General features: G+C 40.7%; 1 protein-coding gene across 4 annotated transcripts in view; it reads left to right on the forward strand.

Annotated features, from left to right (window-relative positions):
• The window catches only part of LOC134340355 (SWI/SNF complex subunit SMARCC2-like), a 128,529-nt gene that overhangs the window by 89,462 nt on the left and 23,412 nt on the right, over positions 1-15,655 (forward strand). For all 4 annotated transcript variants that reach the window (XM_063037510.1, XM_063037507.1, XM_063037509.1 and 1 more), the window contains exons 20-23: positions 6,893-7,151; positions 8,883-9,044; positions 9,748-9,809; positions 10,793-10,916. In XM_063037510.1, coding sequence (XP_062893580.1) covers positions 6,893-7,151; positions 8,883-9,044; positions 9,748-9,809; positions 10,793-10,916 — 607 coding nt within the window. The remainder of the gene's footprint in view (positions 1-6,892; positions 7,152-8,882; positions 9,045-9,747; positions 9,810-10,792; positions 10,917-15,655) is intronic.

A 15,655-nucleotide genomic window follows, 5' to 3' on the forward strand; every position in this document is an offset into this window, starting at 1 on the left:
GATGTTTGACACTATTTTGCTTTCTGCATTTAATCACACATTGCTCTGCGACGACACTGGTGCAAGCTGTATGGGTCCTAATGCCCTTCCCTTGGACAACGTCGGTGTCGTGGAGAGGGGAGATTTGCAGAATGGGAAACTGCTGGTCTTCCATACAACCTTGCCCAGGCCTGCGCCCTGGAGAGTGAAGACTTTCTAGACGCAGATCCATGGTCTCACAAGACTAACGGATGCCTTTTAATGTCCTAGCATGACATCACAGTATCCTTTGTTTTGGCTAAAGTCTGGCTGCTGGAAAACAGCTCCCTTTCAGTTTGAGTGCATGCAGATACCTTCCCTTATATAGACAGGCAAAGCATTGCTACCCATGGCCAATTGAAGGCGTAGTTAGGGATGGATGACTTTAGAGCATGGGTGATTATAGTGTTTGAGAAGCTAATGTGTGAGTTTAATAGGATCACTTTGTGAAAGGGCATAACAATATCCTGAACATTTACACCAACAGTCCACAGGTATATTTGTGGAGATATTGCAGACTGTTTCAAGAAACATAAGATTGTGATAGTAGGTGATTTGAACTTTTCACATATTGGCTGGAACTCCAGGGCTGGATGGGAAAGAGCTTGTCAAATGTGTTCAGGAAAGTTTCCTTAATTCATTTGTAGAAGTCCCAACTAGAGACAGTGTGATACTAGATCTCCTATTAGGGAATGAAACAGGGCAGGTGACAGAACACTGCCTCTAGTGATTATAATGCCATTATACTTTATACTTTATTGTTGCCAAACAATTGATACTAGAACGTACAATCATCACAGCGATATTTGATTCTGTGCTTCCCATTCCCTGGATTACAAATATTAAATATTAAAAATAGTAAAAATTAGTAAATATTAAAAAATTAAATTATAAATCATAAATAGAAAATAGAAAAATTGGAAGTTTCAAGGTGAATATGGAAAAGGATAGGTCTGGTCCTCGGGTTGATAGTCTAAATTGCAGAAAAGCCAATCTTGATAGTATCAGAAAGGATCTGGGGCGGCACAGTTGTGTTGTGGTTTGCACAATGCTTTACACTACAGAGAGCTTGTACATTCTCCCTGTGGCCACATGAGTTTCCTCCAGCTGCTCTGGTTTCCTCCCACAGTCCAAAGATGTACTGATTGGCAGGTTATTTGGTCATTGTAAATTGTCCTGTCATTAGGCCAGGATTAAATCAGGATTGCTGGGCCTATCCATGCTGTATCTCAATAAATAAATAAAGTGTGGGTTCGGACAGATTGTTTTCTGGCGAAGGTGTTAAGTGCGAGGCATTCAAAGCTCAAATTCTGAGAGTACAGAGTTTTTATGTTCCTTTTAGAATAAAAGGCAAGGCCATCAGGTTTAGTGAAGCTTGGTTTTCAAGAGACATTGAGGCCCTGGTTAGGAAAAAGGAGGAGGTGCATAGCAGGGAAAGGCATGTAGGAACAAATGAGGTATTTGTGGAGTATAAGAAATGCAAGGGAATACTTCAGGAAATCAGGAGGACTAAAAGAAGGCATGAGGTTACTCTAGCAGAAAAGGTGAAGAAGAATCTTAAGGGCTTCTACAGATACAGTGCCTTATAAAAGTACTCAGCCACCTACCCTTTGTTCACATGAGCATTAGAACCAGGGATTTTGATCAATTTAACTGAGAATTTATATTTGTGAATCACATGCTCTTTTTTTCACAGTAGAGCCCAAAAAATAAGGAAAATTGTAAAGCATGAATAACTAAAAATCTAAAAAATGAAATGTCAATAGTTCAAAAGTATTCATCCCCCTTTGTTCAGTACTTAGTTGAACCACCTCTCACAATTGTTACAGCCAGTCATCTCTTTGGATTAGCTGTGCACAACATGATGGAGCAAGATTTGTCCATTCCTCCTTGCAAAATTGTTCAAGCTGTGCCAGGAGCAGTGGCGGGCAGCAATCTGGAGGTCTTGCCAGAGATGTTCAATCAGGGTTAAGATCAGGACTCTGACTGGGCCACTCAAGGACATCGATTTCCTTCATTTGAAGCCTCCTCCGTTGTTGCTCTGCAGAGTGCTTTTGTTGGTCGTCGTCGTGCTGAAAGACTGACTTCCTCCACAGTTTAAGCTTTCTGACGGAGGCTAGCAGGTTTTTGTCCAGGATCTCTCTGTATTTAGCAGCATTCATCTTCCAATCAATCCTAACCAGATTTCCAGTCCCTGCTGCTATAAAGCATCCCCATAGCGTGATGCTACCTCCACCATACTTTACAGTAGGAGGTGGTGTTACCTGGCTGATGTGCAGTATTAGAATCTCAGTGGTATGCAAAAGTTTCGGCACCCCTAGTCAAAATTTCTGTTACTGTGAATAGCTAAGCAAGTAAAAGATTACCTGATTTCCAAAAGGCATAAAGTTAAAGATGACACATTTCTTTAATATTTTAAGCAAGATTACAGTTTCAAAATAACAAAATAGGAAAAGGGCCCGAAGCAAAAGTTTGGGCACCCTGCATGGTCAGTACTTAGTAACACCCCCTTTGGCAAGTATCACAGCTTGTAAACGCTTTCTGTAGCCAGCTAAAAGTCTTTCAATTCTTGTTTGGGGATTTTTGCCCAGTCTTCCTTGCAAAAGGCTTCTAGTTCTGTGAGATTCTTGGGCCAGCTTGCATGCACTGCTGTTGCTTAAAATATTGAAAAGAATGTTTCATCTTTTTAACTGTATGACTTTTGGAGATCAGTTCATCTTCTACTCACTTAACTATTCACAGTAACAAAAATTTTGACCGGGGTGCCCAAACTTTTGCATGCCACTGTATAATACACATACCATTTAGCATTGAGGCCAAAAAGTTGCACTTCCATAAATACCCTCTTTGTGCAAGGCCTTAGAGATTGTGGAGCCATAAACTTCATCTCCAGTTACAGCCACTGACTTCTACAGCTCATTCAGGGTGACTATTGGCACCACAATAGCCTCTCTTACAAGTGCCATTCTTCTCTGGCAACCAAGTCTAGAGGGACAGCCTGGCATAGGCAGTGTAGCTGTGGTTTCATATTTTTTCCACTTTTTCACAATGGACTGCATTGAGCTCTGAAGTATGTTCAGTGCCTTTGAGATAGTCTTGTATCCTTCCCCAGATTTGTGCTTCTCTATTATTTCCTTGAATGCTCTTTTATTTTCATTTTGGTTTGGTCTGTTGAAAATCTACCATTCTGTTGGACCTTACAGAGAGAGGGCATATTTATTTAGGTCATCTTCCAATTTTCTACATTGACAAATTGGGTGAGTTAGTACGGTGATATATAGTATCACACCTGAGGAAAATTAGCATAGTAATTACAAAGGGGATGAATTCTTCTTCAGCCTCAACTTTGGTTTTTAATTTTTAGTGAATTGTTAACAGGTTTTGGAATTTTTCTTTTGATTTGACATGATGCACAATTAGATTAGCTCAAAAAATCCTTACTTCAATATATTTTAAATTTAGAAAATGAGACTGCAAAATGTAGAAATAGATGTGGGAGCTAAATACTTTTTCAAGGCGCTACATATTAATAGCAAAAGGATAGCAAGGAACAAAATTGGTCCTCTGGAAGATCAGAATGATTATGTGTGGAGCTGAAAGAGATGGAGGAGATCTTAAGTGGATTTTTTTGCATCTGTATTTACTCAGGAGATGGAGACAGAGTCTATAGAAGTGAGGCAAAGTGGCAGCAAGTTCATGAACCCTATACAGCTTACAGAGGAGGAGGTGTTTGCTATCCTGGGGCAAATTAGTGTGGATAAATCGCTAGGGCCTGACAAGGTGTTCCCTCGGACCCTGTGGGAGGCTGGTGCAGAAATTACAGGGGCCCTAGCAGAGATATTTAAAACATCCTTGGCCACAAGTAAGGTGCCGGAGGATTGGAGGATAGCTAATGATGTTCCGTTGTTTAAAAAAAGGCTCTAAGAATAAGCCAGGAAATTATAGAACCTGACATTGAAGTGGGCAAGTTATTAGAAGGTATTCTAAGGGACCAGATGCGAGTATTTGGATAGACGGACTGATTAAGGATAGTCAGCATGGTAGGTTGTGTCTAACCAATCTTATAGAGTTTTTCAAGGAGGTTACCAGGAAAGTGTATGTTGTCTACATGGACTTTAGCAAGGTATTTGACAAGGTCCTGCGTGGGAGGTTGGTCAAGAGGGTTCAGTCGCTCGGCATTCAAGATGCCATAGTAAATTGGATTAGATGTTCACTTTGCGGTAAAAGCCAGAGAGTGGTAGTATATGCTTTCCTCTTTGACTGGAGATCTTTGATTAGTGGTATGCTGCAGGCATTGGGTCTGTTGTTTGTCATCTATATCAATGATCTGGATGATAATGTGGTTAACTGGATCCACAAATTTGCAGATGACACCAAGATTGGAGGTTTTGGACAGTGTTGTAGACTATCAAAGTTTGCAGTGGGATCTGGACCACCTGGAAATATGGGCTGGAAGATGGCAGGTGGAACTTAATGCAGACAAGTATGAGGTGTTGCACTTTGGGAGGACCAACCAGTGTAGGTCTTAGACAGTGAGCGGTAGTGGACTGAGGAGCGCACTAGAACAGAGGGATCTGGGAATACAGATCTATAATTCCTTGGAAGTGGCGTCACAGGTAGTTAAAGTCGTAATGAAAGCTTTTGGCACATTGGCCTTCATAAATCAATATATTGGGATGTTATGTTGAAATTGTTTAAGAATTTGGTGAGGCCTAATTTCACCTACTTACAGGAAAGATATCAATAAGATTGAAAGGGTGGAGAGAACATTTATAAAGATGTTGCCAGGACTTGACCTAAGTTGTAGGGAAAGGTTGAGACTTTATTCCCAGAACATAGAAGATCGAGGGAAGATTTGATAGAAGTATACAAAATTATGAGGGGAATAGATGGAGTAAATGTAACCAGGCTCTTTCCACTGAGGTTGGAAACCTCAACTAGGAGTCATGGGTTAAGCGTGAAAGATGAAATGTTTAAGGGGAACATGAGGGGGAACTTCTTCACTCAGAGGGTTGTGAGAGTGTGGAACAAGCAAGTGATGGATACAGGTTTGATATCAACATTTTAGAGAAATTTGGATGGGAGGGACATGGAGGGCTATGATCCGGGTGCAGGTCGATGGGACTAGGCAGATTAATAGTTGGGCACAGACTCAGTGGGTCAAAGGGCCTGTTTCTGTGCTGTAGTGTTCTATGACAGGGATCCCCAACCTTTTGCGCACCACGGACCAGTTTAATATTGATAATATTCTTGCGGACCTCGCGTGCGTTCAAGTTCAACAGTGGGCGTTTCGGAATGAGGAAAGGTGCAGCTGACTCATATCGGATCATATTGCCAAATCATATCGTTTCCTCACAGCCCGGTAGCACATGCTCGCGGTCCGGTGGTTGGGGATCACTGTTCTATGACACTATGGCTCTAAGTATGTCTTTCAAGGGACTGGATAGACCATGATGCACGAATAGATTAATGTTCAAGCCACTCAACCGTTATTTAAACCTGAGCCAACAGACAAAGCTCCAAATTTCAGATATCTGGTCCCTGCAGTCTGAACTGGTTTCTTCACTGTTGGTGCTCAGCTCAAAATGAAAAGTGTGAGTAACAGAAGGGGACTGGAGCGAAATATCTCTGTTCCTGCAGAAAAGAGAAGAGTTTTCATGTATCTTTGCTCCCGTAGAACAATGGCCAGCTCACATCTAATTTGTCTTCACACGCAGAAGAGCAGTCTGCTGACGTGCTAAATCTGTGTCTAAGGAACAGGAAGCTGCTTGCTTGTAGAATCCCTTCACCCCTGCAGAAATCCAAGCTGCATATGGGTACATCCCTCTGACCACGAAGTGCATCTTGCTGCTCAGTGAGAACAGCAATCTGCTCATATGTAGCATCTCTGCCCAATGAAGACCATGTTGCTTCCTAGAGGCATTTTGCCGACAAGTATCAAGTTATTCTTATCTAGCAGAGATCAGACCCCCTTGCTGGATCAAGGCAAGATTGCTAAGAAGCTGCTAGACCATGTGGACTTTGTCTGTGCCTCCATAGCATCTGTCATCTGAACCAATGGATATTGTTTATTGGGATTATTACTGAGCTCTTGCAAAGAAGTATGATTGGATCTCAAAGTGCAGATCAAGGTCCTGGTTCAACACAACTTCCTGCAAGATCATGGTGACTGACTACTCTATCCTACTTGACATCTGCAGTCAGCCAGACAGCCTGATAATGCACTCGTCAACTTTGTTTGCATCCAGAAACTTTGGCATAAAGAGATCCAATTGTGGTCTTTGCTCAACTCCTCTGAAATAACTTATCTCTGTAGCAAATTCCCGCCAGCTGGTTCCAGACCTAGCACACTATTGCCCACTACATTTCCCTGTGACGCATATCCCGCTAAACTATTCTGCTAATCCCTCACAGTGCCACTCTCAGAGGCACAATGATTAACTTTTAACATCATTGTTATCATCATTGTCATAATTTTCCCCCTTTCCCTTCACCCTCATTTCACTCCACTCTTCCATGCTTTTCTCATTCATGATATTTTGGGAGGAGGAGCAAGAACCTCTGTTAATGCCCTGCAAAGACAAAACACAAGATAGCTACACTTGAAACTACATTCATATCCCCTTTAGTTATGCACAGCACAAATGGTAATGACGTGAAAATAGATTAAATCAAAGGGGATGCTGACCTCTGTGGTCCCTCTTTGACTGAAACTTGAACTGCCAGTCCAGTTGGATACCTTTATTGGACATGCATTATTTTTGGATGTAATCCAGCATGCTCCCATCTACATAGAATAAGTTGAAATAAGAATACATCGAACTTTGTAGTTGATCACTGATTCACTTCTGTATCCAATCCCACCCTCCCGCAGGCACTGGAGATGTACAAGGATGATTGGAACAAAGTCTCAGAGCATGTGGGTAGTCGCACACAGGATGAATGCATCTTGCACTTCTTGCGTTTGCCCATAGAAGATCCCTACCTTGAAGACTCCGAGGCCTCCCTAGGTCCATTGGCTTATCAGCCAATTCCATTCAGCCAGTCTGGTAATCCCGTAATGAGCACTGTGGCATTCCTGGCATCGGTTGTTGACCCTCGGGTTGCATCAGCAGCTGCAAAGTCTGCATTAGGTGAGATGATTTTAATTCTAAGTACCAGTTTGAAAATTGAGTTGGGTCGGGAACCTCAGATATTTATGGACACAGCAGTACTGTTCAATGTATATACTGTATACAGAGGATATAGAGAGGACCATACTGATTAGAATATATCCCATGGAACGCATACAGAAGAATTAGAATTGGGGCTATATTGATCTTCATATATACTGAAGAATTACGATTATACATAGAGTTGCTGGCACTGAAATGTATTTAGTAATGTTTTAGGTATTTTAAATCAGCTTATGCTGATTGGAGCATATAGAGGAATTTTAGATATTGTAGGTTGGGCTGTATTGAAAGTAATGTTGACAAATATCTGTGAAAAGAGCTGTACCAGTCATTGGGTGTTGGTATCAGTGATGTGTGTTCCTCATATTTTGTGCCTCGGATTGGTATCACAACATGACTGTTCGAGGTTTCAGGGACTCTATGAAACATTTTGAGTTTTATATCTCAGTTGATATTGCAATACTTGAAATTTGTGTTTGTGAGGAAGATAAACTAATGTCTTGATGCAGATACAGTGGTAAATTTCCTTTGAGGAAGGAAATCTGCTATCCTTGTCCAGGCTTGAGGAGGTGTGATTTCAGACCCATTGGTGTGGTCAATTCTCATTTATTTCAGGGAGCAGTTAGGGATAAGCAATAGATGCTGGCCTCACCTCCAACATTCACATCTCAGAACGATAAAAAGCACAAATGATAGCTGTGAGAAAATACCCAGGAGGGAGAAATACAAATTGCCATGATTGGACAATAAAACGAGATCAACTGAGAGAAGATTCCCAAATGTTAATAAGGGAGAGCAAAATAATGGGCTAAAATTTAAAGCGAAAGCCTTTTTTTCTCATTTGTGTGTAGGATTAGGGTGCCGTTGATTGGGTCAGTATCTTATTTCAGGCCTTAACTGTGTTAGGTAGGTAGTGCTGAGTCAACCGTAAGAATTCACTGTAGTCCTTGTGATGAAGATACTTCCACGGTGCCCTTTGGTAAGCATACAGTCTGCTCCCAAGACTTTATTGTTTTCCATTTGAGATATGGCCTTTTCAATTTGTTGTCAGTCAGGGTGGTGGTGAGACTGGACCAGACTAGTTGCTGACAGGTGCAGTCAAGTGCACTTGTGTCACAGTTGAAGGGGTCTTTGAAATGTTTTTTCCAGTGATCGCTGACCTCTCAGTCCTTGATAAGTTCCACTCTGTTCTTGGCTCTCAGGGCCTTGAGTGTTTGGCCTAAGGTGATTGGCCTTCCCTGCATTGAAAAACTTGCACAAGCCATGGCTCTCAAAGCAATTGACGATCATCCTAGTAGAGAACCTCAGAGTTGCTTCATGGGTGCCAATTACAGTGGACTTCAGGACCGTTCAGATTGTGAGTCAACAGGTTGCCTGTGAGGTGTTATCTAAGAAGAGCCATTTTTGTGGGTTCCATGAGATCTTTGACCAAATGGGATTTTCTTTCCTAGAAGTTGAAAGTAAATCCCAATATTAGAACAGAAGTTAGCATTTTTGTTCAAAATAATTTTAAGTTCTCTTCAATCTTGGGACAATGAAGGGTAATTTTTTAATAGGGTCTTTCTCATTTTCCTGAATCATTCAGTATACAATTTCATGACTGTATAAACACCTCTATTAAAATAAGGCATGGGGTATTTATGTCGATAAGCACTTCTCCCATTTTAATTATTGGAGCTTGCTTTGCAGAAGAGTTCTCTAAGATGAAGGAGGAGGTCCCCTCTGCTCTCGTAGAAGCCCACGTAAAGAAAGTAGAAGATGCTGCTAAAGTTACTGGGAAGGCAGATCCAACCTATGGTCTGGAGAGCAGTGGAATTGCAGGAACTACCCCAGATGAACCAGAGAGGTTGGGTGAGTACATATAAGAATTATCAGGGAGGTTAACTGTAGTCATGTGCATTACTGAAAGGGTGTTGCATTCTCTGTGAAGAAACAATACCTGGTATAAGAATAAAAACAGAAAAAGCGGAAAACCTCAGCAGGTCGGGCAGAATACTTCTACAAGAGTTACCTGATTTAAAGCTTGCAATTCCATACACAATGTTATACAGTCCAGTTCATCCCTCATTTTGAGAGTAGGTGCTATGTATGAAAATACACCATCATAATGTTCATGAAAAATTTTAAAGTGTGCTCATACATATGTAAGAAACCCAACAGTCAAATTGCATCTCCTACAGACAGCAGCGTGATAATGATCAGGAAATCTGTTTTTTAAACTATTGACTGAAAGATAACGTGGTCCAATGCACGAGATGACACCTACAATAACATAGTACTTCCTCAGTCCTGTGTGAGAGTGGTTTGTGCACAAGTCTCTGGAGTTGAATACAGAATATTCCGACTTGGGTGAGAGTCCAACCAACTGGCCATGTGATAATCTTCACTTGTATTAAATATTTCAGTTAAGAAATGCATCTCAGACCACTGGAAGAAATATTGATGCCGTGTTGCTGAGTTTTATATGTGTTTTTTAAAAACTCAAGCAAGCTTTTATTGTGTTTTAGGCAGATTTCAAATTATTTACTGTGATTTTATTTTACTTGTGCTTCAGAGGAAGGCAATGAGGAAGCTAAGTCAGATGCTCAACCATCAGAAGATAAGAAAGAATCAAAGGTAATGTTGCTGTCATTCTCTTTATTTTGCTGCTTCATTTTCTCTCCCACTACTGTGCATTGTGCTCTCTATTTTTACCAAGGTACTGATTTTACCATCTTTTTGTCGTTGGTTGGGGGATAAGACTGCTGGGAATTTAATTTCACACACAGTTCCAATTGTTAGCTTCAGATTTCAAATAGAGCAGATGTTCCATTGGGTATTTATTTGCCTTACTTCTGTAAATATTATTTCATCCTCAACTTGAAAGAGCAGATCTTATGCAGCTTATTTCACAACAACCAGCCTATGGATGTGAGTGTTAATCAGTAGTTTTGTGCTTCCACCTACTGGGACAGATGGTCACTATACTGATTTAATAGGAGAAGCTTTTATCTGCTCTGGAATAGTTCTGGAAAGGATTAGGGTAGCAAACTTCTTCGCAGTGGGGAAGGCTTTTGGCATTGTTCGAAATTTAATTTAGCATTTTATCTCAATGGGGAAACTACATTGTCTGGTGCAGTACTCTGCCACAAGTACCATAATATTTAATCATTTATGAGCTGATAACATGGACTAGGATTGCACCTAAATTCTCATTTCAAATTTCCAAGTGTGTGCAGACATCAAATAGGATCAGGCACTATTATTACCTGGAACTTGCAAGACCTGGATTATTCTACAAAAGAGCGGAAGAAATGGGGAAGAAGAATAATTGTCAACCAAAAATAAAGTCATTCCATTTATTCTTTTCACACCATCAATCCTGCCCCACGATAAAAATGTGTTTCTACCTTTTCTTTAATGTCAATGTCAATAGAAATGAGTTTCATATTTTGTAATCCAAGAAACATATTTCAAGAAATTGCAACTTCAGAGTTGTTTTCAGTGCCATACATTGCGTTATTATTCCTGCAGTCCCAAACTGCCACAGTGGAATCTATTCCAGTTTTCCCTGTTAAATTTTCCAATATCTGGTAATCATGTTGCTGATTTGTTCCCAGGACAACAAGGAAATAACAGAAGATGAAAGTAAGGAGAAACAACCTGATTCTTCCAAAAAGGAGGAAGAAAAGGGAAAAGAATGTGAACCAGAGAAAGAAAATGAACAAGCTGAGGTAGAAGTAGGTAGGTTATTGTTCAACAACTGCCTTTTGTCACATGGACCTGAAACTTGCCCGCTTCTACTTGGTCCTTAAATGTATTTGTCTTTAAAATTCATGTCTCCTTTGCTTTCTTTATTTGGATCCCTTCATTCAGGTTTCTGACCCTGCCATGTGAAATGATTCTAATTAACATCATCACTGGTGTTCTTAGTGTTTGTAACTGAGCTAATCTATCCCTCCTTGTCCTTTTTGATCCATCTCTATCCTTTGACACGGATGACCTCACCATCCATCTCCAGCATCTCCTCTATCTGGATGAGATTTCACTCATCTGGTTCTCATCTGCCCAGCTGTAGCCAGAGAATCATTTGTAAATGTTTCTTCCCTTGCATTGATACCTTTGCTATCCCCAAGGATTTTCCTTGTACCCACAGGAAACACACTTCTTATTAACATGCTAGCCCTTTACTGTATCAACTGATAATATAGCACTAGCTTTCACAAGTATATTTACAACATGCAACATGTCTAGACCTCTCTACTGTCCTTAAATGGTCAGCCTGCTTGTCTGACATTCCATACTGGATGAGCAGAATTTTCTTCCAAATAAATATTGGAAAAGCTTAATCGCAACTTTCTTTAGTCATCATAGCCACTGTTTGCTAGTCATCAACTCCATCTGTCTCGCTGGCATCGGTCAAAAACTGAAATAGACTGTTGGCAGCTTACAAGCTTGCTGAATGGGCAAATATCACCAAGTGAAGTTCAACATTGATAAATGTAGGGTAGTGCATTTAAGAAGGTGCATGTCCAGGTGGAGTATAGGAATAAAGGGATCTTATTATCCAAACACCAGTCACTAAAAGCTGTACCCAAGTTAACAAGTCCATTAAGAAAAAGGTAAAGCAAGCCCCCAGTGTTTCCTTCTAGAGGGATAGAATTGAAAAATGGCTAAGTTATGCTAAACTTGTATTGAACCTTGGTCAGACCATACTCTTAGAGATCTGCATACAGTTGTGGTTGCCATGTAATAAAAGATATATAAAGGCACTGGAGAGGTTGCAAAGAAGATTTACAAAGGTCTACATTATCAGGAAAGGATGACCAGACTGGGTTTCTCTTCTCTTGAGAGAAGACAGCTGAGGGGTGACCAAACAAGTTTGTAGAATTGTGAAGAGTTTTGCTGTAGATGTTTCCACTTGTGAGGAAGAACATGACTAAGGTGATCAATATAAGACAGTCACCAAGTAATCCAATAAAAAAATTTGCAAGAAATGAGTGGCAAGCAAGTGAAACCCATTCCCACACTGAGTAGTTGAACTGAATGGTTTAGGTGCCTGTATGGGCAGACTGGACAAGCACATGAGGGAGAAGGAAGTAGAGATAGATTTAGAATCAGAATCAGGTTTAATATCACTGGCATTCGTTGTGAAATTTGTTGTTTTGCGGCAACAGTACATTGCAATACATAATTTAAAAAATTAAATTAATTTACAATAAGATGTATGTATTTTTTATATGTGCATGTACACACACACACGTTTGTGAACCTTGTCAATTTTCTCTATTTTTGCATAAGTATGACTTAAAATGTGATCAGATTTTCACCTAAGTCCTAAAACTAGATAAAGAAAACCCAATTGATAAATAACATGAGAAAAGTTATACTTGTTCATTTATTTATTGAGAAAAATAATCCAATATTGCATATATTTGTTGGAACAATTATGTGAACCTTTGCTGTCAGTAACCGATGTGACCCCCTTGTACAGCAATAACTTCAACCAAACAGTTCTGGTAACTGTTGATCAGTCTTGCACATCAGCTTGGAGAAATTTTAGGTCATTCCTCCTTACAAAACTGCTTCAACTCTGGGATGTTAGTGGGCTTCCTTGCATGAACTGCTTGTTTCAGGTCCTTCCACAATATTTCTATAGGATTAAGGTTAGGACTTTGACTCAGCCATTCCAAAACACTTCATATTTTTAAACCACAAACAAGAGAAAATCTGCAGATGCTGGAAATCCGAGCAACACACACAAAATGCTGGAGGAACTCAGCAAGCCAGGCAGCATCTAGGAAAAGAGTACAGTCAGTGTTTCGGGCCGAAATCCTTTGGCAGGACTTTGGCCTGAAACACCAACTGTATTCTTTTCCTAGATGCTGTCTGGCCTGCTGAGTTTCTCCAGCATTTTGTGTGTATCCTTTTAAACCATTCTGTTGTTGATTTACTCGTCTTTCAGATCATTGTCTTGTTGCATTATCCAACTTCTATTAAGCTTCAGGTGATGGACTGCTATCCTGACATTCTGCTGTAAAGGGTCTTGATACAATTTTGAATTAATTGTTCCCTCAACGATTGCAAACTGGCCAGGCTGTGTGGCAGCAAAGCAGCCCCAAACCATGATGCTCCTTCCATCATGCTTCACAGTTGGGATGAGGTTTTGATGTTGGTTTGCAGTGCTCTTTTTCCTCCAAACATAGCAATGTGCATTTCTGCCAAAAACTTCTTTTGTCTCATCTGTCCACAGATCATTGTCCCAGAAGTGCTGTAAAGCATCCAGGTGGTCTTTTGCAACGTGCAGCAATGTTTTTTTTTTGGAGAACCATGGTGTCCTTCCATGAGCACCATTCTTGTTCTGTGTTTTTCTTATAGTGGACACATGAACAGAGACTTTAGCAAGTTCTAGAGATTTCTGCAGGTCTTTTGCTGTTACCCTTGGGTTCTTTTTCACCTCCTTCAACATTGCATGTTGTGCTCTTGATGTGATCTTTGCAGGATGCCCACTCCAAGGGAGAGTTGCAATAATACTTTATTTCCTCCATTTGAAGACAATTTCTCTTACTGTGGACTAATGAATACTCTGTCTTTAGAAATGCTTTGTAGCCTTTTCTAGCTTCACGCATCACTGCAATTCTTCTAAGTCCTCTGAAAGTTGTTTTGATTGAGGCATGATGCACATGAACAGATCTATCTAGAGAAGAGCAGGCTCTGACAGTAACCTGACTTAGTGTGTCTTTTTTATTGGGCAGGGCACCTCTGCAAGCCACACTTCCAATCTCATCTCATTGATTGGAACACCTAACTCCAAATAGCTTTTGTAGAAGGCATTACCCCAGAGGTTCACATACTTTTTCCAACAAATACATGAAATATTGGACCATTTTTCTCAATAAATAAATGAACTAGTATAATGTTTTTGTGTTATTTATTTAACTGGGAATTGGGTTCTCTTCATCCAGTTTTAGGACTTGTGTGAAGATCTGATCACATTTTGGGTCATATTTATGCAGAAATAGAGAAAATTCTTAAGGGTTCACAAACTTTCTAGCACCACTGTGTGTGTGTGAGAACCCATGAACACTACCTAACTTTTTTTGTTCTCTTTTTGCACTACTTAATTTGATATATATATATATATATATATATATATATATATATATATATATTTACACACACACACACACACACACACACACACACACACACACACTATAACAGGTTTTCAGGTTCCTGTACCACATCCTTGATGATAGCAATGAGAAGAGGGCATATCCTGGGTGATGGGGGTCCTAATGATGGTGCTACCTTCTTGAGGCATTGCCTTTTGAAGGTGTCCTTAATGCTGGGGAGGCTAGTGTCCGTGATGTATCTGGCTGCAGCTTTTTCCAATTCTCTGCAGTGAACCCTCCATACCAGACAATGCTGTAACCAGTTAGAATGCTCTCTATGGTACACCTGTAGAAATTTGCAAGTCTTTGGTAACATACCACGTCTCCTCAAACTCCTCATGACACATAGTCATTGTGATGCCTTCTTTGTAGTTGCATCGATATGTTCGGCCCAGGATAGATCTTCAGAGATGTTGACACCCAGGAACTTGAAACTGCTCAACCCTCCCACTGCTGATCCCTCGATTGAGAACTGGTGTCTATTCCCCCGACTTCTTTCTAAAGTCCACAATCAGTTCTTTGGCCTTGCTGACATTGAATGCAAGGTTGTTGTGACATCATTCAAGGAGCTGATCTATCTTACTCCTGTACACCACCTCGTTACCATCTGAAATTCTGCCAATAGTTGTGTCATTAGCAAGTTTGTAGATGGCATTTGAGCTCTGCCTTGCCATATAGTCATGGGTGTAGAGGAAGTAGACCAGAGGACTAAGCATGCATCCTTGAGGTGCACCAGTGTTGATTGTTAGCAAGGAGGAGATGTTATTTCCGATCTGGACTAACTGTGGTCTCCCGGTGAGGAAGTCAAGGATCCAGTTACAGAGGGAGATACAGAAGCCCAGGTTTTGGAGGTGGTTGATTAGAACTGAGGGTATGATTGTGTTGAATGCTGAGCTGTAATCAATAATCAGCAGCCTGATGTAGGTATTGCTATTGTTCAGGTGATCCAAGGCCGAGTGGAGAGCCAATGAGATTGCATCTGCTGTAGAACTATTGTGGCGATAGGCAAATTGCAGTGTGTCTAGGTTCTTGCTGAGGGAGGAGTTGCTTATGGCCATGACCACCTCTCAAAGCACTTCATCACAGTAGATGTGAGAGCATCTGGGTGATAGTTGCTGAGGCAGCTCACCCTGCATTTTTTAGGCACTGGTATGATTGTCGCCCTCTTGAAGCAGGTGGGAACCCCCAACTGCAGTAGTGAAAGATTGAAGATGTCCTTGAACACTCCCGCCAGTTGTTTGGCACAGAATTTGAATGAACTACTGGAAACACCATTAGGGCCTGATGCTTTGCGAGGGTTCACCCTCT

The sequence above is a fragment of the Mobula hypostoma genome, chromosome X1 (genome assembly GCF_963921235.1).
Source record: "Mobula hypostoma chromosome X1, sMobHyp1.1, whole genome shotgun sequence".
NCBI lineage: Eukaryota > Metazoa > Chordata > Chondrichthyes > Myliobatiformes > Myliobatidae > Mobula > Mobula hypostoma.